The 21,967-nt window shown below is 40.4% G+C and overlaps 2 protein-coding genes across 11 annotated transcripts in view; one reads left to right on the forward strand and one right to left on the reverse strand.

The window, feature by feature from the left end:
* Positions 1 to 21,967, reverse strand: part of tmem244 (transmembrane protein 244) — a 73,783-nt gene that overhangs the window by 5,129 nt on the left and 46,687 nt on the right. For 4 of the 9 annotated variants that reach the window (XM_079644702.1, XM_079644699.1, XM_079644698.1 and 1 more), the window contains one exon: positions 17,739 to 17,894. The exons of 2 other annotated variants lie outside the window; for them this stretch is intronic. The gene's annotated coding sequence lies outside the window, so the exon portion shown is untranslated. Of the gene's footprint in view, positions 1 to 8,466; positions 10,100 to 17,738; positions 17,895 to 18,599; positions 18,740 to 21,967 lie in introns of those variants that run through there. 3 more of the 9 variants (XM_079644701.1, XM_079644700.1, XM_079644705.1) reach the window with 3 other exon arrangements.
* Positions 236 to 20,587, forward strand: tmem200a (transmembrane protein 200A). 2 transcript variants are annotated; one of them, XM_079644697.1, is made up of 5 exons: positions 236 to 4,957; positions 16,480 to 16,608; positions 16,718 to 16,992; positions 17,761 to 17,924; positions 18,571 to 20,587. In XM_079644697.1, exons 2-5 carry the CDS (start codon positions 16,487 to 16,489, stop codon positions 19,663 to 19,665), a joined length of 1,656 nt encoding a protein of 551 aa, XP_079500823.1. In that variant the 5' UTR covers positions 236 to 4,957; positions 16,480 to 16,486; the 3' UTR covers positions 19,666 to 20,587. The 2 variants fall into 2 exon arrangements, with proteins under 2 accessions (XP_079500823.1, XP_079500822.1); XM_079644696.1 differs by lacking the exon at positions 236 to 4,957 and having other exon boundaries at positions 15,852 to 16,608.

Below are 21,967 nucleotides of genomic sequence, written 5' to 3' on the forward strand. Positions count from 1 at the left end.
AAGTACGTATCAAAAATAAACCATTTCAATAAGTCACTTGGACTTTGGGAAATTTCTATTTTCCATCACCTTCCAATCAAAACAAGTATTGATAATGTTGATAATTGTTAGTTGCAACCACAGCACGAGTACATTTTTCCCATTGAAATCAACTGACTGAGCTCGAGATAGCAACACTGACAACATACGCCTACAACATGACGTTATCTTTTTATTTCAAATACTTTTTCTTCACCAATGTTTACATGTGATTCGTCCTGGATGTCCAGCTTTGGAAAGATCTGCAAAAAAAAACCATCTAGAGACGAAATGAGTGTAGTCTGGTAGTTCTTAGTATCAACACTAGATGGCAGCATAGCCTCAAATGCACAGGGAGAACTTTATCCACCAATGAAGAGGAAACACCAGAACAAGCAATGATTAAAGCACAGCATTAGCAGATACAAACAAGATACTTCCTTGTTATTAAAATATATTCAAAAGATGTATTTATCATATGCATAAAAAGCTACAGTTGTTGGTAATTAAATCTTAAGATCTTGCAACAATGCAACACACAATACTGTATGTGTAACATAAAAAGAGAAAGACAAAAAAAGTGCAACAAAAACCGAATGGTGCAAATAAGTTGCAGGAAAAGGAAGATATTAAAAGATATTTAATATAAAGACAAACAGCAACAATAGAATAAATACTGTATACTTTGGTAAAACCTACATTTTAAAAAACGTTTTCATTTGAACACACACTACAGATCATCATTAGAATACAGATAACAGAGACAAAAGGGAGAAAGGACCACTGGCTGTGGCGATGGAGAGAGTAATGCAGAAATGACGACAGTTCAACATCCTCAGAAATAACCCGAGAAGAAAACTCTTCATTCAACTCTTCAGCGTCACCGCCTGCGTAAGTCTGTGTGTTTGTGGTAAAGCACATGCACATGGGCCTTTGTGTAAGAATGGGGTTGACTTGGCTGCCAGGGTAACCTGCATCATTGTAACCATAGTGATAGAGAGCAGAGGGGGTTGGGAGGGGGGCGCATGCAAAGCAAGGTAGGCGTCATACCTATTCATCCCTGTGTGTGTGTGTGTGTGTGTGTGTGTGTGGTACACTTTATTACTGTAAGGCTTTGTTTTTTTATATTAATAGATTTGTTCTGACTCAAAAATAGGACTGATATAATTGCATGTATGATTCATTTGTGTTTTTGATTAAAAGTCTTTAATTATCCTGCAATGTGTTGCATTTGTTTAGCTCTACAGTGTTGTTCCTTGCTTTGTGGAAGTGCTGTGATGAAGACATTCATCACAAATCAGCTTCATCAGCTGGGATCAAAGGAATTGTTTAAAATGTGTTCTCATAAAAGGGGACACATGCTCATTTTCAGGTTCATATTTGTATTTTTTGCCTCTACTGTGACTGTTTTTTATGATTTAATGTTCAAAAAGCTCTTTACTTTTCTGCCTGTCTTTCACCCTCTGTCTGAAACCAGAGCCCGGTCTGCTCTGATTGGTTTGCTGGCCGGCTCTGTTGTGATTGGTCAACCGCTTAGAGATGATGCACAAAAACCTATATAACAATTTACAGGAAACGGAAACCCCCAATTTTTTTAATTTAAATAAGGATAAAGAACAGTTTCCCCAAAATTACTAACATTTCAGAGGATGTTTGCCTTTAAATGTGAAGTTCAGATCAGTGATCCAAAAATGTGATAGTTTAAAACGCACCTAAATCCTTAAAGCCTTTCCCCAGCCCAATACAGAGGGAAGTGGTTAGATACAGAACAGTGGGACATTTAAAGGCAATGTAGAAGGATTTCAAGGCACCTGTGAATTATTAAACCCATACGAAACCTCAAACAGGCCTTTTTTTAAAGGAGCACAGTGACGATAAAACAAACTGTTACTCTGGTAGCGTGTTTTTATACAGCGAATGAAACATTTAGATATATATCAAGCATGAGGAGTTATGGAAAATGGCACTACCAGAGACATTTTAACAGCATGCTCCTGGGCTAGAGGGAGTGTTTACACCCCATGAGTGAGTTTAAACAGTATGTGTCGTATCCACAGCAGCAGGGAAACCAACACAATGTTTGCATGCTCTTCTCCTGATCTGTTTTTGAACTACTTTGAAAATCAATTGGACACACATTATGCTCATGGGAACACTGAGGCTCATTGATCTACATGTCGACATGTGCGTCTAAGAATGGAGAGGCTCCAATCCATCAGTCAGCCTGTGTGTGTGTGCAGGGAACAAATATTGACGTCACACAAACGCACAGTTTGACGCATCATAATACTCAGCGTTCACTAGGAGGAAAGGGAGGCTGGTTTGCTTGACAACTTGGAGAAAGAAAACGAAAGACAGAACGAAAGAAAGGAAATAAATAATTTTAAAAAAGACAAACATGTTTGCCTCCTTGCTGTATGCCATGTAGTCAAAACTTAGTTATTTATTCAATTAGAGATTGTATCTAAGTGTCCTTATAAGCAAATAAATTATTGAGATGGCACAAAACTGCAACGTTTTGTGAGGTCACATTGACCTTGACCTTTCACCCCTAAAATACTTGATTCCAAGAGAACCAAATTCAATCCTTTAAAACAATCATAAGATATCTCTTTCACGAGAATGGGACGGATGTACCTAAAAACATGGGGGTGGCATAACAAGTCATTTATGATAAAGACATCCCCTTGAGTTTTGAGGTTATGTGATGGACATGTACAAATAAACACAGCTTTTGTCTGACAATTTTAAGAACAAATGATGAATGAGGGATGATGAAAAATAGAGCGTTTTGCGGAGCCAATCCAATTCTCTATTTGTCCCACCTTCTTACAAGTAGCCATTACATGTTTCTGTTGGCTTTCACAAGCCTCACTCACTGTCAATCATACTTTGATCCATTGAAATATTCTCATTACAATTATATAAATGTTCAAAAATCAGATTCCTACATCCTCCCTTTGCCTGGTCTAATCCCCATCCCCTGTCCTCCTTAACTTTCCAAAGAATAAAATGTTCCTTTAATTATCGAGCTACAATAAGTATGGGCCAACTCAAAAAGTAAACTCTGTAAATCCCATAAGCCCAAAAAGGCCTGTAAACAACAAATGGCATACTGTAGTCAACAAAGTAGGGCGCGTTGTTTTTCCTCTCCTTATTCTACCACACTCTCTCTACATTACTGCCCCCCTCGTGCTCCTGTTGTTTATCGCTGCCCATCGACAGAAACAGTGTTTTCATTTCGATCTATGATGGAATGTAAATACAGTAACTCCTGACTGACTTCTGCACCGGGGACTCCAACCCTGAATCAATTTAGTTTTAGTTTTGGAGTATGTTTATATCCAAAAGAAGCAAAAGAAGAATGCTTGAGGAGCCCAATAGGTGTATTTTTAGTGTGTGTGTTTAGTGTGTGAGACAGGTTGTTATAATTAGAGTAAAGGTTAGAGTTCGGGTCATACGTCTTGCGGTTTAACGTCGAGAATGACACCCGAGGACCAACACCATGATGATTGTGAACAAATGTGTGCAGCTGTACCACTCTGCCCTCTGGGTTTCTAAAATGTATTTCTGGCAAACGTAATCTCTGCCATCTGAACAAATAATGGTCTTTCTGTGTGTGTGTGTGTGTGTGTGTGTGTGTGTGTGTGTGTGTGTGTGTGTGTGTGTGTGTGTGTGTGTGTGTGTGTGTGAGTCTGCATTTCTTTCTCTCTCAACCACACTTTATAATGTGCCCAAAATGTGCTGTCTTACATTCCCCTCACCTCTCCCCAGCTAGTATATTTTCATTGAATCAGCTCCAGCATGTAAATACAGGAAATGACACGCATGCCAACATCTGCAACATTTTTGCACGCCCCCCTCTCTCTCTTGTGTTTCAGAGACGAGACAGAACAGCTTAAAAATGTTGAACAAAAGCCTCCCGCTCTGTGTGTGTTGATAATGTCTAACCTCTGGGCATTTCATATCTCGCATGAACACACTCTCAGTTGTCAGACACTCAAAACACATTTTCTTTAAATTATAGCTGCAGGAAATTCCTCTGTTTTCGTGAGCTTTGCATACTGATTCTGTACTACTGCTCCCACATACAGTACATGCATATAACATCACAAGCTGGTCCTTTCCCCTCCCTGCTGAGCACCACCTCTTCTGTGTTTCCTTAAACCAGTCCTCCCCTTATCGTCTGCGCCCTGCACATGCAAGAAACGCGTGGCACAGTGCCTTGTTTCCCTCCATAAAATACACACACGCATTCACAGTACGCAAAAACCAGCCAACCTCGTCTCTCCCTCGCTCGCTCTCTTTCTCCCCCCTCTCTCTCTTTTACACGCGTCTCAGTGAAAGCCTCTCACATTCCCTCGAGCAGCGCGCTTTAAAGGAATTGGATGAAGCTGCCGCGTCTCTCTCTCTCTCCGGCTCAGAGGAATAAAAACACTCCAGTTTCTTCTACTCAACTATTTTCTTCAAACGCAACAACTTGCAGCTGAGATTTTCTGAAAATAGTCGATCTCTTTCCCTCTCTTTATACTCGTTTTTGGACGCGAATATCGGGAAAGCACGAGTTTTACGCGTAAAAGCCAAAAAAGGACTTCACATCAGCAGCTTTTGGATTCATTTCGCCAAAATTAAATATTGGATATTTTTTCTCTATGGGAATTCAAAAATGAGCTTTCACGACTTTAAAATCGGGGGAATGTTTTTTTCCCTCGAGTCGTAATAAGGAGCGTAGGCTACTCGTTGAGCACACGTTTTCTCCGCGTCAACAGCGTAGACTCTTTGAAAGCTCCCAAACCGAATTGGACTGATTTTTCTCCGGCATGGCATTTCAGTGGAAGTAGCTTTCAAAGTGGAAGATGGCTTTGTCCTCCCCTCAGGTTCCAGCCTAATCCCCCCTCCGTGCCTAATGGCACAGTGACACACTCAGCTGTTAGCAAAGGTAAGAACTGAACTGAGTTCGACTTCCAAAACTATCAAACACTCCACACTGACAGCCCTACACTCCATCTTTGTATTTCCATCCATATTTAATGAAATGTTGTTAAATATTTGATGAATGAGGAAGTTCAACATCAGATAGTATCTGTCTGTAGTTGTTGATGTTTAAAGCTTTAATTGCATCTAAAATAGTTCAGCATATTAAAAGCTCGTGTGAGGATTTTTATTGTGGGCTTTAATTAATTGAAGCAAGGTTGAGATGATTTAAAAAAAAAAAAACTATTTAACTTCAAAGTAGCCCAAAATGCTGAGATACCAATATTTCTGTCCTTAAAGATAGTTTAAAGGTCATCTTTAAAGTTTAAAAAGTATATTTTGCTGCACCCTCCACACTTTTTTAAGACTTTTCTCTCTGGTTAGAGGATGACTTTGTGTTTCATGTTTTTCCCATGAAAAGAGTTTAAACAATTGTGAAATTACTTTGTCTTTTTCCGTCACCAACACATCTAGAAACTGATGGGAACTCTTACATTACTGTGGTACATTTTACAAGTACCTTTTTAGTGTTTCCCCATCACAGTGTACACTTCTGATTGAAACATGTTTGGCGTGGTGTCACAAAATCCTGCTTGTAGGTATGCTCAGATTTAAGGTGATCGTAGTAAACATAGGTGTCACATACAGCGTGCTGCAGAGTGGAAGAGTCAAACATCAAACAAGTAACAAAGAGATAAGACAGACTGGAGGGAGGCTCTGCTTTTATTCTCCTCAGTGTGATTTATATGTGGGTGAATTAGGAGTAACGGTCTCCTGAGAGTTTTTTGAGGAACGAGGGGTGACTTACTGAGCCAAAAGGCTCTTTGGGAGGCATCTATCTCTGCCAAACACTTCACGCAGAAATACTGGTTTAATTTGAGAAACATTAAGAAGTCAGGCGACATAACAGCTAATCCACCGTCACATATATCAAGCAAGTGGATAATCCTGTTTGAATACCCCCCAGGAGGGCTCCTTTAATTTGTCACCCCAAAGACTCAGAAATGTGCCAAACACCACCTGATAGTAGGGATATTTTTCTCAGCTGTTTTTTGTAGCTAGTCCAATTCCTGTGGGAAAAATCCTTATTACATGTTATCATATTTGGCAAACTTTAACATGTTTGGACATTTTAGTTTAATCTTTAGTATTGGAGTTTAGTCTTACTTAGTTTAAAACACTTCAGTCAATCTATTCTAGCCAAAATATCACAATAGCCCTTTTGCTGTCATTGTTATTATTATTAACTTATGTAAGTTACCCCTAGTTCTCCTGACTCTGCTGTAGCCCCGAACTGCTGAATAAAATAAAATGTCTTTACTGCTTCAAATCACAAAATATAAACATTTTATACAATATTTATTCTTTTCTTTTCTTGTCAACAATGCTATGAATGAGCCGTCTTGTTTTGGTCAGTGGTAAAAAGATTGTAGTCATATTTGTTACCTATGAAATGAAAAATCCCTGATAATAAGAGTTCATCTATGAGACCCCCATCTGAGAAATATTTTTGTGGTTTATCTAACTTAAAACATTTCCGCCGAGAATACTCTGATGGAAGAACAGCGCAATTCTTGGAATTATTTTGTAATCTTCGGAGAGTGGGCCTCCCCCACAAAAAGTCCCAGAGACTCGCACCTCAGGATTAGTGTGGGTCACTGACTTAAAACTGGGAATGTGAAGGGAAACAGTGAGTCATTTGGCTAGAATCAACAGGGGATAATTCCAGTGCACGCACACACACACACACACACACACACACACACACACACACACACACACACACACACACACACACACACACACACACACACACACACACACACACACACACACACACACACACACACACACACACACACACACACACACACACACACACACACACACACACACACACACACACACACACACACACACAAGCCTGGCAATAGCATCTGTTGATTCAATTCAAAACTTAATTGAATTGAGTAGAGCTGGATTCATCAGAGGAGGCAATGCCACTGATTCAGTGTGAAGGATGCGAGATTTGAAATAACCAAAACACTATGTATCATCAGAAATAATGAGGAAATAAAAAACAAACAAGATGGTGAAGAGGGTGCAGGGTTTGACACTTGAGTGCTTGCTTCAGAAAATGTGTCGCTTAAAGGTCAGCGAGAAAACCCAAAGTGAAATATTCTCCAGACAGATGACTCACTGTTGACCATGTGAGTCTGTAGGAGTGAAGTAATGCACCAACACACGCTATCTGTTAATCTTTTACTCTCTCCTCTGAGACATAATTTTCCTTTTTCTTGTTTCCTGTGTGATTTGGAGATCAAGTAAAATGGAGATTAAACATTTTTTCAATCCCAAAAACAGGCTTCAGTGAGTGAACTGTATCAGGCTCAGGCAGAGGTCTGATATTGCTCAGCCAAAACAAAGCATAAAGATATTAATTTTTAACTCTAGACGATATTGTGACGCTACAAAACAAGATGGTGAACATTGTATACTTATACATTGTATACACTGTATAATATGTTAGCTGCAATGTCAAAGCAGAAAAAGAGAGTAGAAAAAAAAACATTTTATCATGATATATCACAAAAGGCCACAGGTGTTTTCACTTTGGTCTGATTAGCCAATCAGAACTGTGGGTTTGAGTGTGTGAGTGTGTGTGAGCTGACAACTTCCACATTTTCCTATGCTGTTTTGCACTCGTTACGTAGATATCAAGCAAGCATCTACATGTGGCTGCTAAATCAGCTGAAGTCCATCATGTGAACGCAATGAAATCAAACAGAGTAACTGAAAACAGCAGATACGGATTTATTTTAGGGTTTAGTGAAAAAAGCTTGTGGATATGCTTTTTCCATGTTTCAAATAGTAGACTGTAGTTTCCAATAATACCAGGTTTAACTATAAAACCTCTTTTTATCAATAATGATACTTTAAAGGGGCCCTATTATACACATTTTGAGATTCAGATTTGTATTTGCGTCCATGCTTTAGTGTTCAAAAATGTCTGGTATGAAACCAAAGCCAAGTCGGCTCTGATTGGTTAGCTGGCTCTGTCATTATTGCTCAACCGCTTAGAGATGTCCCACCCCTTGGTTAATCACATACAATGTGTTAGAGCGCTAGCAATTGTTACATAGTGATGTCACTATGATTCGGGAGTTAACAAAGGAATCGAGGTGTTTCAAGCGAGTGTGTGGTAGAAAAAAACTCCCTTTGGATGGAACTTTGGGATTTTAACGCTTACAGACCATTTACATGCACCAAAGATAAATAACACACTACAGGAAAGGGGAAACCCAAAAAGCATAATAAGGCCCCTTTAAATTAGCAAGAACTTTTTATTTTTATTTGATTAAACACTAAATACACAAACAAATTAACTTAACACACAACAATTTTATGTGTCTAATATATAATATCAAAAGTTGTGGCCTGATGAACAAAATTATTGAAATAAGAAATCAATACCTTGGCACAGGCTGAAAAACACCACTGCAAACTCCTGGGTTCAATCCAAGATGGTGGTTCCTCCTCATATATTTCCAGTTGTTTATAGGCGCACACTGGTTATGTCCTTTGCCTATTTCAAAGCAAACAGTGAATAACAACTAGGGATCAACAGTTACATATGTGTTGGGAACATCCAACCATAACACATCAGTTCCTGCTGGAGGGTAAATTAAGTGTGGTAAGCTTTGTGTCACATCACATCTCCCTGTGGCGCCTTTCCTCTCACATACTGTGAAGCAGAAAACCTGATCTTTGAAGGATCATAGTCTTTCATGTGGCGGTCCATTATTTACTACAATTCCTGTTTCACTTTAGGTTTGTAGTAACCATTTTACAATTCCACGCTTGAATTTGACTGGCCAGTCTCTAGACAGCTTTTGGTTTGAGTTTATATTAATTCAACAGCAAATCTAGTGAAATGAAAACTTCCTGCGACCATCCCTCACAGGATTTTTTTTTTGTAGTTGTGTAATTTCATAACTTTGAGTTTTAACTACTCCTCCATTAGTGTTACATTAAGCTGTGGGTGAATTCTGATCAATACAGTATATCGATATTATATCAGTATCGTGATAAAGGACTGAATATTGGATACTGTAACATGCCATTAGCGTTGTCTTTTCCTAGTTGAATGGGCTACAGTACAGTAAAGTGAATGCATACATATTTTGACATGTTAAACCCTACAATATCGCAGCATTATCAATATCAGGGTATTTGGTGGTATGTGTTATTTCACTTTTTGATAACAGTTATTCAACTCTGCTGCCAAAAAGCATCCCATTTGCCAGCTTATTTGACAACAAATTCAAACCTGGCAGGCCCAAAAAGGCAACATGGACATTATAAAAGGGATCACATGAACCTGTTCCATTATATCCCTAAGACGATTGTAACCGCATTTCCTCCCGGCACCCATTAGTGAAAGTAATTAACGTAATATAAAGTGTACACAATTTGTAGTTAATGGGCTTAAACATGAACAACGGTATAATCCTTTAACAAAGGCATAGAACGAGTGTCCTTCAAAAGTTAGATCACCATCCTATCCTATACAAGAATGTACTTTTCTATCATTAATTTCACTTAACTTAAGATGAAGTTGTCCACATTGGTTTCAAGATTTTGACTTGCATACAGGGGAAATAAATGACATTTTACATAATGTATTCTCATACAAAAAATCAGTCTATGAAAATGCTCTATCAACCTGATTCCATTAAAAATGATTGTGATCGAAAGTGGCGTAGGTGTTCATGCAAATCAAGTACTTAAGTGTGACCGTGGCATTACAATGCTTGACAGTCTCTTCAGAATTTCAAGTTGAAAGCAGTGTCAAGAGGAGGTTGTACAAAGATTGGATATTGTTCCCTATATTTTCGCTCTTACTCAGGCAGTCTTTGCAAAAACTGATGAAAGTTCTGTTGTCAAATTTGGTAAATACTGTAGTCGTGTTGTCTTCAGAGAAGCCATCCTGTTTGACTCTTACTGTAGCTCCATGATATCATGGCGGGTGACCTTAACAGCAGCAGCAGGGGAGGTGGGCTGTTGTCTCTGTCACTACCTGATCTGCAGCCCTGCCCTATCTGCAGTGCGCATGTGCGAGATGGTCCGCCATATTTGACAACTACATACGGCAACCCAAGTAGGACACTTGACACAGTGGCTTTTGGCAAAGCACAAAAAGAAAACTCGAGAGATGAGTAATTGTTATTACAACGTGACTTCACTATTATTTAACAACTCTTTTTATTGGGTTCTTTTATTTGGGGTTAAGTACATTGTCAGAATAAGTGATAAATGAATCTAACTTCTGTTAGTGCTTTGCCAAAAGCCACTGCGCCAAGTGTCCTACTTGGGTTGTTGTATGTAGTGGCGGACCATCTCGCACATACGCACTGCAGGTAGGGCAGGGCGGCAGATCGGGTAGTGACAGTCTCCATTCAAATACAGCTCATGTAAAAAAACAAAACAGTACCAGCACGTTGTTGTGTTTTTTTTTACATTTATTAGAGCACTTGGTAAACCTCCCTATAGAGGTTTATGACACAGTAACAAAGTGTACCTATAATGGTAGACAATAGACATAATGAACATTTTCTCTCCCAAGCCGTGCTCCTGGATCATTCCTCTCTTTACCTTTCTCCTTCCAGCTTTCCTTCTTCCTCTATGTGTCCATGTTAGATGCCTTTCTCCATGACGTGTTAGCATACAGTTCACTGAGGTGAGTCATTGGAGACAAACTTTTCTCAGCGTGCTTATAGAGTCAGAGAAGTCTCTGGAGTTTGTTACATGTTGTTCAAAACATGTCCTTTACTCTTTTTCTTCCCCCTCAGGCTGTCATTCCTTAACTTACATGTATCTTATTATTCACGTCCTGTTCTCGTGCCTCTTCCACACTCTTCGTCGTTTTCTCTCTTCAGCTCAAATCACATAAACAAGATGTAATTAGCACCCAAACTCGATGCCAATTATGAGTTGAATTTTATTTTTATATTTTAGCAAGCCCCTTTTGTGTCAAACTCTCCGTTTCTCACTTCCTCTCTCTTCCTCCTTGGTGTCTTCCTTTCACCACCTCCTTTCTCTTCCCATTTCATCTCACTTCCCAACCCCCATTTCTAATCCAGCATCCTTAGGTGCCTCTTCATTTCCTACCCCACTCAATCATGCCTCTTTGAAAGTGACAGGGGAAGAGGACTGAAATCATTTCAACTTATGCGCTGTGACATAATAAAAAAATAATCCAGAGGTCACCTGAGAAATGCTTTTGTTAAAAGGATTTACTGTAATTATGTTACACCTGCCATTCCTGTGCACACAGCTGGTTGTTGCTATAGAAACGTGCCATCTAGCAGCAGAACACATAGTTGCTATAGGGACAATACATCACGTGCCTTGTCCTATAGATGATATAGATAACATCACGATGTAAAGAGGTAAAAATCTTCTCAGAAAAGCACATTTAAAAAATGTGTTCGAGTTTAAATAACTCCAGTTACAAAATAGATTCTCCCTGAGGGATGACATGTACTGTATATTAAATTGTTTCTGTAGTTTTCTTGCCTTGCTGTGAGTGTGCAAAGACAAACAGCAGGAATAATTTAGCCAAGTAGTTTCAGTATTAGGGTTATCATTAGGAGGCTAATTCACGATTCATTAAGCACTAATTTAGGAAACCGATTATTAAGGCGATGAAGTGGAAAATGGCGTGCATAATTCAGACGTTGTATGTGACAGGAGGTGGACACATTAATATTCACACAGCCTGTGAATTCACACCAAAAATGCTGCAGAATACATGGCTAATTTCACTCTTAAGACACACTGAAGGATTTCTTCTAATGCATATTCTGTATGCAAAGAAGAGGTTTCCATGCACAGCCCCACTGATTGGACGCTTGGTGTTGAGGATGGTAACTGAATATGAATGTGTGGTTTCATGTGGTCACCGCTCACTCTCCACAGCGTTGTGTCGGGGCCCAAGTGGTTTCTCATTAGGCCGCCGTTGTGTCTGTTTCAGCAGCGTTTCACTCCTTCCTTGTTAAAATGACAGATGCACTTGGCTTGTTTTCCACTTCTGTCTTGTCATCACTGGCAGGAAAAGCACTATCCTTTATTGTCAGGCCTTTCAATTCACTCTACTTTGTCCGCTTTGAAGTTACAACTTTTTGTCCATTTTAGCTTTTTGTACAAGCTTTCAGTTTCATGTCATGACTCAGTGTGGTACCCAGTTACTTACTAAAAAAGTACTTTAACATCCCTTTTCATCTCCATCTTTGTCGACCCTCCATTTCTACTGCTGGTCTGTTTTATCTCCTTTACTCTATCCTTCCCCTGTACTCCCATCCATCCATTTTTTGTGTGTGTTAACGGAAGAAATCTCCACCCCTGCTCTTAATACATTGTGTGGGATTTGAAGCTCACCAAGGAGCGAGAGGAATCGAGAGCGGGAGAGAGTCAGAGGGAGTGCAGAAAAAACCCGAGAAGCGAGGCTTGTTGTGTTTGTCCTTGTGTGATTCACCATCTGCGGTGAAGCACTTTCCTACAGCAGTGTTACCAATGCGAAGATTGACATACATGAAGATGTGAGAAGGAGGATAGAGTGTAGAGGACGTCTTGTCCTTTGTGTGATTCACGGTTACTTTGATTACTGAATATCTTTTTCTCACTCTGAATCTTTATTGCCTTGATGTATGAGGAAGAAAAGAAAAGGAAGGGAATTAGAAAGAGGATAGTGACCAAATAGGGGTCATTTCGAATTAGAGACGGATTAGAATGTATCTGAGGGGACAGAAGATTGGGGGGGGAGGAATACAAACAGAGAGACATGGAGTGGAGGTAAAGAAAATTATTCAGGGTCACAACCAGAATGCATTAGCACACACACTGAGGGATGAGAATGGATGAGATGATCAGATAGTGTGTTCTTGGAGAAAGAAAGGGACAGAGAGAGACGTGGAAGCAAGGACAAAGAGGGGGAAATTAAAAAAATTGAAAAACGAAGGTCGTGGGTTTTTATCCTATTATGGATGCGGTTATCCACACAAAAATGCACACGACACAGAAAAACAATATTAAAACCGGAGAAACATTGAAGCAATCCTTAAAAATGAATGATAATAACCAACAATATTCCAGTTGTATTGAAAATAATACGTCACTAATGGCCACGATTGCTCTTATTTAGTGTTTAGGGTGCGCTACCTGTGATAATAATAGACAATGGCAAAAGCCTTCAACGTAGTATGGAGTGGGATTTACTGTTCTGCAAGAGTTAAGAAACTTTTGGTAGCTCCACCTAGAGTTGACATTCTTATTTCTCAGGAAATTATAACAATAATTTGGGAAACTGAAGAGAGTTATGGTCATAGAACTATGTCTTTAGCTTACTAAGTAACATGTGGAAATTATCTAAATATGTTTAACACGTTCTTGGTGGCGATTCAAACAATCTTACAAGTTTTCACTGCTGCTCACTGGTGATTTTACTTGTTGATACGTAAAACCTCTGTTGGGGATCAATGTGGTCACATGTAGTTTTACATTTTTTACCCAAAATGTTAAAGTTAAAGAAATACCGCCAAATAATCTGCAGCGATGAAGTCATTCTACCCAGATCTGAAGAAGTATTCTTTTAAAATTGCCATCCACCACCGGTATTCAACATTACATATAGTGGTTTAATCCTCTTAGAGCTAAACAGGACAATGCTAATGTTCATGTGAGCCCAGATTAACAGGAATTTAAAAACAAATGAAGACTCCTGGAATAATAACTATTAATAGACATCCAAGCAGCTGGTGAGCAGAGGGACTATGATTCGTTTTAATATTATGGCATGAATGCTGCACTGTAATTCCAATTTTATAACTGCAACACCAACGTAAATAGCCACAATAATGCCAAGAAAGAAAATGTAATTTGCATTTAACTGTCCAAGAATACAAAAACACAAGCCAAGTGTGTTCCTCTCCCTGTCTGTTTGAGTTCTATTATTATACCTCTTATCCTGTTTACTTAATTTCTCTCTCATAAACACAGGAAGTATGCAGCAAACAAAAATCATGCAGGGGTAACTGTATGACAACACACAGTATGCACACACACACACACACACACACACACACACACACACACACACACACACACACACACACACACACACACACACACACACACACACACACACACACACACACACACACACACACACACACACACACACACACACACACACACACACACACACACACACACACCCCTGCCGATGTTGTCCTTAAGGCTGACAGCTAATAACAAAAATCCCACCAGACGCAGAAGATTGCAATTGGTGTGTGTGTGTATGTTTGTGTGCATACATCTGTAACACTACTAAAACTGTAAATGGAATTTCACGAACTCGTAAAGACGCTGACACAAGTCTGACACACTTTGCCTAAAAAGGTGTGTAAATAATAAACTGTCATCTGCAGCTTTTCAAAAGTCACTGTTGTATGAGACAAGCCTGCAGCTCTATTTGTTTAAAAGAAGACAAAAAGCTGCTCAGTTGTGAGACATGCTGCACTCTGAATATAGAGTATCTTAAACCTCCTATATTCAAAGCATCTGGGAGACTTTGGCTGTGTGGAAATACATATGTGCATCCCTTGAGCGGTTTTAAATATGGTTGCAGATAGTATTTTTATTTAATGCTAATATATCTGCATAATTTACCTATATCTAGACCCTCCAGAAAAACGCGATTCTGCGATCGCAGAATTGACCGCATAATCTGAAAAATGGTGCATATTTATCAAAAGGCCGCATAATCCCCGCATTTTTCCACACAAAGTTGAAAAAAATAAAAGTTGACTCGTCTTGACGTGACGTCATCAGCTCGCGCATCACAGAATGTAAACAACACTGTATAGAGTGAACGTGTGGAGCTCACACGATAGAGAAAACACCAAGATGGACAAATCTAATCCATCTCATTTACCGACGAACAATTCTACTAAAGACCGGGCAAAAAGTGGGGGGAAACTATTCTGCACCCCGTGCAACTGTGTGTTGGAGCATAAGAGAAAATCGACGGGGACGACCCACTTTGATTCATTCAAACATTCGAAAATACTTTCTGCTGCTGCGGACAAGAAAGCCAAACAACTCACGTTCAGCGAGGCATCAACCTCCAAAACCCTTTCTAGACCCTCCAGAAAAACGCGGGCAAAAATCCTTGATTATGCGATTAAACATGCGGGGGTTTTATGTGATTTTATGCGGTGAAATTGCGGGAAGTTGCGAAATATGCGGAAAGTTGTGAAATATGCTAAATATGCGGGGGAAAAGAATAACAATTTTTTTTTAAATTGGGCTGTTTTATTTATTCTCTCTCACACACAACCTGCCACTAAAGTTAAACCCCTTTACTATTCAATTAAACACATTCAATGTTTATTTATTGTAAAAGGAATTGGGCTATTTTAATCTCACACCCCCCCCCCCCACACACACACACACTTCTCCGCCTCATTCTGTTTTCATTTAGTCGTTCGTTATCTGATCAGCTTCAATCTTGTAGGCTACTCACTTCGTTTTTTGTAGCCCTCGAAAGGGTTTTGGAGGTTGATGCCTCGGTGAACGTGAGTTGAATGGCTTTCTTGTCCGCAGCAGCAGAAAGCATTTTCAAATGTTTGAATGAATCAAAGTGGGTCGTCCCCGTCGATTTTCTCTTATGCTCCAACACACAGTTGCACGGGGTGCAGAATAGTTTCGCCCCACTTTTTGCCCGGTCTTTAGTAGACGAGTTAACTTTTTTTTCTTCTCAACTTTGTGTGGAAAAATGCGGGGATTATGCGGCCTTTTGATAAATATGCGGCCTTTTAAAAATCTGCACCATTTTGCTGATTATGCGGTAAATTCTGCGATCGCAGAATCGCGTTTTTCTGGAGGGTCTACCTTTCGAGGGCTACAAGAAACGAAGTGAGTAGCCTACAAGATTGAAGCTGGTCAGATAACGAACGAGTAAATGAAAACGGAATGAGGCGGAGAAGTGTGTGTGTGTGGGGGGGTGGGGTGTGTGTGTGTGTGTGTGAGATTAAAAAAGCCCAATTGCTTTTACAATAAATAAACATTGAATGTGTTTAATTGAATAGAAAAGGGGTTTAACGTTAGTGGCAGTTTGTGTGTGAGAGAGAATAAATAAGACAGCCCAATATTTAAAAAAATTGTTATTCTTTTTCCCCGCATATTTAGCATATTTCGCAACTTTCCGCATATTTCGCAACTTCCCGCAATTTCACCACATAAAATCACATAAAAACCCTGCATGTTTAATCGCATAATCAAGGAATTTAGCCCGCATAATAAAGGATTTTTGCCCACGTTTTTCTGGAGGGTCTATATATCAAACGGTTGTAAAAACCATTCTTTCACATATTTATTTTTTAGTGTTTGTTAAATGACTAGTTTTCTGCCGATGTGTTTCTACAGGTTAAGAATGGCAGCAGCAGGTGTGCTAACTGGATTGGCTAAGCTAAAACGGCAAGACTCCGCCCGCTCTCATAACCGGAACTTACATGCAACGCCAGGCCAAGGAAATGCCCCAGAAGCTGCCCCCAGGTAATTGTATTCATTTCCCTCTGCTTATGTTTTGTATAATGGCTGTAATGATGTCATATATTGTCTCCAAAAACTACAAATTCTGTTCTCTTTCCATACGTCTCATTAGAAAGCGGAAACGACGCACTGATGTTGTCATAGTACGCGGCAGGCTACGCCTCTACTCTGCCTCCGGATTTTTCCTCATTCTTGGACTGGTCGTATTATCTGTAGGGATCGCCATGGCGACGCTGGGTTACTGGCCGCACCATAGAAACATTCCTTCGGAAAGATCGGCAACTGGAAGAGGAGCAAAAACGTCTGCAACAGGGGAAGGAAATGCAGCCAAGATCACCTTCACAGATGAGGAGGTGGCTAATTCCAGCAAGGGTCAAATTGTTCCAGGTAAATGAAATATGGGATGAAAGTCAACCAGGGTTGTTAAGTTACATTGGCATTGAGCATAGACTACACATAAGAAGTAGATCTAGTCACTATGACATCACCCATAGGTTTGAGGACGGTCTTGAGCTTTGAGTTTATAATTCTGGCCATCGCCATCTGGTTCTAGGAAACCAGAAGTTACACAAGAGGTTGAAGCCAAGTACAACCAAATGCTGAACAAGATATTTCTCAGGAGACTAAAATGTTACTTTCATTAATTTATTATACAGGTTTAAAAGGAATAAAGTTATAATAGTGAAACACGGACAACACTCAAACCAGGCAACCTGACCAGCCCTGAAGGATATCCAGCTTTATCATCGATTTGACTTATATATACTGTATATATGACTATATATATACAAAATATATATTATAAGGAAGACTTGAAACTGTTGATTGGGAACATTACTTTATTTGCAAACTGTGTTAATGTAAAAAAGAGGGCAGTTTTCTATTAGAATTCTATACAATCAGACTTCAGACAATAAGTCAATCCAATGACCAGCCGCTGTTGCCAATAAAGGGATTGCTCGTGTAAAACCATCTTCCACTGAATTTAGTTGTCAGACCTGAAAGTTGAAGCTAGATTCTGAAGGTTGATTTGTCCTAAAAGGAGTCAGTGCTCATCTGTGTGTCTCTTAGTACTTCATTTGTTCTGCTCCATGGCTTATAAATCAACATTCCTCATATGTAAGAGCTCATACCTTCAATGTGCTTTGCATGTAGGTACGCCCACTAAGCAGATCGCAGGTGCTCTGGCACGGTTCCTGGAACAGCACCGTCACTCTGAGCGGATGAAGATGTTCGGGCCATTCACAATGGGCATTGGGATTTTCATCTTCATCTGTGCTAATGCCATTCTTCATGAAAACAGAGACAGAGAAACTAAGGTAAGACTGAAATCACACAAATGCTTGGACATGCATTAGTGTCTACCTGACACTGCCGGAGAAATTTAATACTAGAGTTGCCAGTGGATTTATTTAAGGTCGACATGCCGAAGGCCAAAAGTACTGGGAAACATAAACGCAGAACTGATATTGTTGTAAAACAGTGATTTGTTCCGAAATGGTTTCTTCACAGGTTACGAGGTACAATGTCAAACAGGTGTTTCAATTCAGCAACATGAGTCAATAGAAAATGAAGTTAATATTTCTCCCCGATTTGGTGTTCTCATTTCAGTTCTTCCTGCACTCTCTACAAACTGAGGGGCATGCACAGTGCAGTCATCATCTCTACATAACTCACATGCAAATCATATTTCAGCCAACCTCATTCCCTCTATCTCTGCAATTCTCCTCTGATCATATTTGTTCTACTCTTATGCCCTCTCTCCCCCCTTCCTTGATTCCATTAATCCTATCCTTCTACCTTCCCCTCTTCCAGGTAATACATGAGAGTATTTCAAGGTCACAGACCTCCAACCAACAAATTCAAACTATAAAATGATTTAATCAAATATTAAACATATTCTCAGGTAATCCCAAAATAAAGCTTTCTGCTTCTACTTATGACATATTTTCTTTTCTGCACTAGATAATCCACATGAGAGACATGTACTCCACCGTCATTGACATCCATCGCCTCAGGCAGAAAGAGCAGAAGCAACACCATCACAGCAACAGCGCCTTTGGAAGGGAAGTTGGGGATCTTCGAGCGTTTGGAGCTGATAACGCAGGACGACTGGGCAGTAACTCCCTCCTGGCGTTCTCCAATCGGTCCGGCGGGTCGGCCGAAGAGGAGGAGGTGCTGCTAGGGGACGACGAGTCTCACCGACACGGGGGGCAGGCTAAGCTGGAATGTAGCTTTGCGGGGCTGTTGGCACCGCTCTACAAGGATCGCTCTTACCGCGGCCCGGGGCTCGGGAGGGCTCACTCGGATGCGGTACGCCACCAGTGGTCCGTGGATGGAGATGGGGAGAAAGGAGGACACCATGCACGCTCCATTGTCTCCTCCTCTCTCTCTGCATTTAATCTCCCGGTTATAAAACTCAACAACTGTGTAATTGACGAACCGGAGATGGAGGCGATCACTGAGGAAGAGAGAGGAAGAGAGCGGAGGGACGGAGAGAGGTCGAAGCCCCTGAGCTCCATGGAGTCTTTGGTGGTTCCTGTACCATCTGTTGCTAAGGCCTCCAAACCGCCGGGCTTACACCGGAGTAACTCGGCCTCCTCTTCCTCCCCCTGTTCCTCCGTCTCCTCTTGCTCCCTCTCCCCCGCCCCCTCCTCTACCTCAGGCTGCTGGCTCTCCCCGGGAGCAGCAAAGAGCGACTTTGGCTCCAACTCCTCCTTGCACATGCTCGGCAGCCACTCCAAATCTCTGGACCTGGAGCGCGGGCCGAGCATGCTCAGCGTTCACCCAGAGCAGCGGAAACACCCCAGCTGGCCCCGCCTCGACCGTAGCAACAGCTGCCGTAGCAACGGGGGCAACCGCCTAAGCAGTAAAGGCTACACACGGCTGGAGGACAGGGAGGACCAAGGCGAGCGGGTGTTAGATGCGGCTGTGAGGCGCGACTACAGCAAGCGGGACAAGCTGCTAATGATATCCAGGTCGCATAATAATCTGAGTTTTGAGCGTGACGACTTTAACAGCAGCTCGCTGAAGAGGGGCAGCTCCGAGACTCGGTTCTGAAGAGGCTGAACTGAAGGTTGCCGGTCTTGTTCTGTAAACGGCTCTCCAGACTGTTTGAGAGTACAGTGCGCTTGTGTCAGGGGGAAACTGATGAGTTCAACAGCTGTACCCGGGAAAGGATAAGCTCAAATGTGGTTTAAAGGACACTTTTTGGAAAGCAAGGGGTGATGGACCATCTTGAAAAATCAAAGGTTCAGGGCTCGGCTGAATGCCTGCTGTGCCAGGTCTAGAGGTGCTGTTCTGTATCTGACCCTGACCTGTGACTTCCCTGGAAAGAGATGCTCCCTACAGGGATCATTACAATGATTTACATAACATTACAATTCTACTTTATAAAAGTGCAGTTTAAAATGTAATTCAACAGGTTCTCAACCCTGAGACTTCCCTGCTGTTTCATTATAACAGGTTTTGGAAAATGCTTTTCGTTAAGTGTTACAAGTTTTCATTCAAGGACATGCTGAAAGCGCTTCGAGCTGGTTTCTTTCCCAGCAGGTGGCTGTGATGCAAAGATGAATCTTTTATAACAAAGATCTAGGCACAAACTGCAAAATTCGCAGGAGCAGTTTATTATCAGAAAGGATAGAATCAGAGACATAAAAGTTGTTTTAATGATCTTTGCTTGTAGGAAACCTTTGAAAACAAAACTACAAAGAGCGTCATTTGGTTGTATAGACTGATGGCATATTCAACTGATAGTAATTGTGTTAACATTACAAAGACCATGATTGACTGCAGTGACAATGTCCAAAACACATAGATATAGTGGTGAAGTATTTGTTTTAAAGGTGTTTATTGTTTGTTTGCTAGAGATCCACATAGGTCGGACAAAACCAGTTGCTAAAACATCAATATTGTTCTGCAGTCACAATGTTGCTGCCCTATCCCCGTGAACTTCAGCAAAGTGTAATGTCCGCTACTGAAAACTCCGCTACTGAAAACTACAAGTAACAATCTTTATCTTTGGCTGTGCTACAGGCATATTGAGTTTTTTTCATGTATTGACTTCACTCAGGATATGCATTGTATTATCCATGTGTTGTTCATTTCCTTAGACCTATCCACAAACCTATTCAGTATTAGAGGAAGTCCTAATATGTGAATACTAATAAACTAGAAGACAGCCAAAATGATGATAAATCAGGGCTGTAACTAATGTTTATTTTCAATGATATTCTATGAAATGATGACAAAGAATAATCATATCTTAGGAATTCCAGTTTGATAAATGACTTAGCCTAATGAAGAGAATAGCGATTGGCTCTTTACTTTTGGAAAAAACTATATTTTAGACAGATATCAGTTTAAAAGAGTGTATCAGACTGCCATTGTATTCCAGCAATCAGTAAATCAATGCATTTATCTTGTGCTATCTGTAAATCCGTCAAGCTTTAAAATTAAAGTCCAACCGAGCTTAAGTAACATTTTCTTGTCTGTTACAGAATACATATACGCTCTTTATCAACAACCCACATCTAGCTTCGTTTCGTAGCTTCCCTAAAAAACATTTAAACGCACATCTTGTCCTTGCTGAAAGGGCAGCCGGACAAAAATTCACTGCTAATAAGTTTGCAGGCAAGAAAGCCTATTAGCTTCTCTGCTTTGGTTGGAATTTAAAATGTGAGCCATACTGTTTTCTGCTACAGCCCCACGTGTTGCTTTTATATTTATTTATTTTCTCTGGGATGATATTAACCATGTGCTAATGATTGCAGTTTGGAATTCAGGAATTCAGCTACTGAGCAACATAGTAATAATGTCTCAGCATATTTTGTTATCAACATGTGTGTCGTCCAGAACTGAATATCTGAAGACATTGCCGTTTCTATTTTCAGTATGTGAGCTTTTATGATGCCTAATACATTTGACCAGATTAGTCCATGTACTTCAAACACTCTCTGTGCTACCTTAAATGCAACACATTTTGAATGATGAAACATCGACATTGATGGAGCCCTTTGGTGTGAAGGAATTTTACCAGAGTATTTCATATACTGGTTCCAAAGCAATTTATTGGTAAATGTTTCAAATAAATTGTATTTTCACTGAAAGGTGTTTTTATGTGTTCAACCAAGACTGATTCCTACGCAAGGATTCACACATAGGAGCTACACTTAGGGGTCAGTTAGAGGCAACAGTATCTAGTAGGTATATGAACACACACACACACACACACACACACACACACACACACACACACACACACACACACACACACACACACACACACACACACACACACACACACACACACACACACACACACACACACACACACACACACACACACACACACACACACACA

This window comes from Notothenia rossii (genome assembly GCF_949606895.1).
Source record: "Notothenia rossii genome assembly, chromosome: 8".
NCBI classification, from domain to species: Eukaryota; Metazoa; Chordata; class Actinopteri; order Perciformes; family Nototheniidae; genus Notothenia; species Notothenia rossii.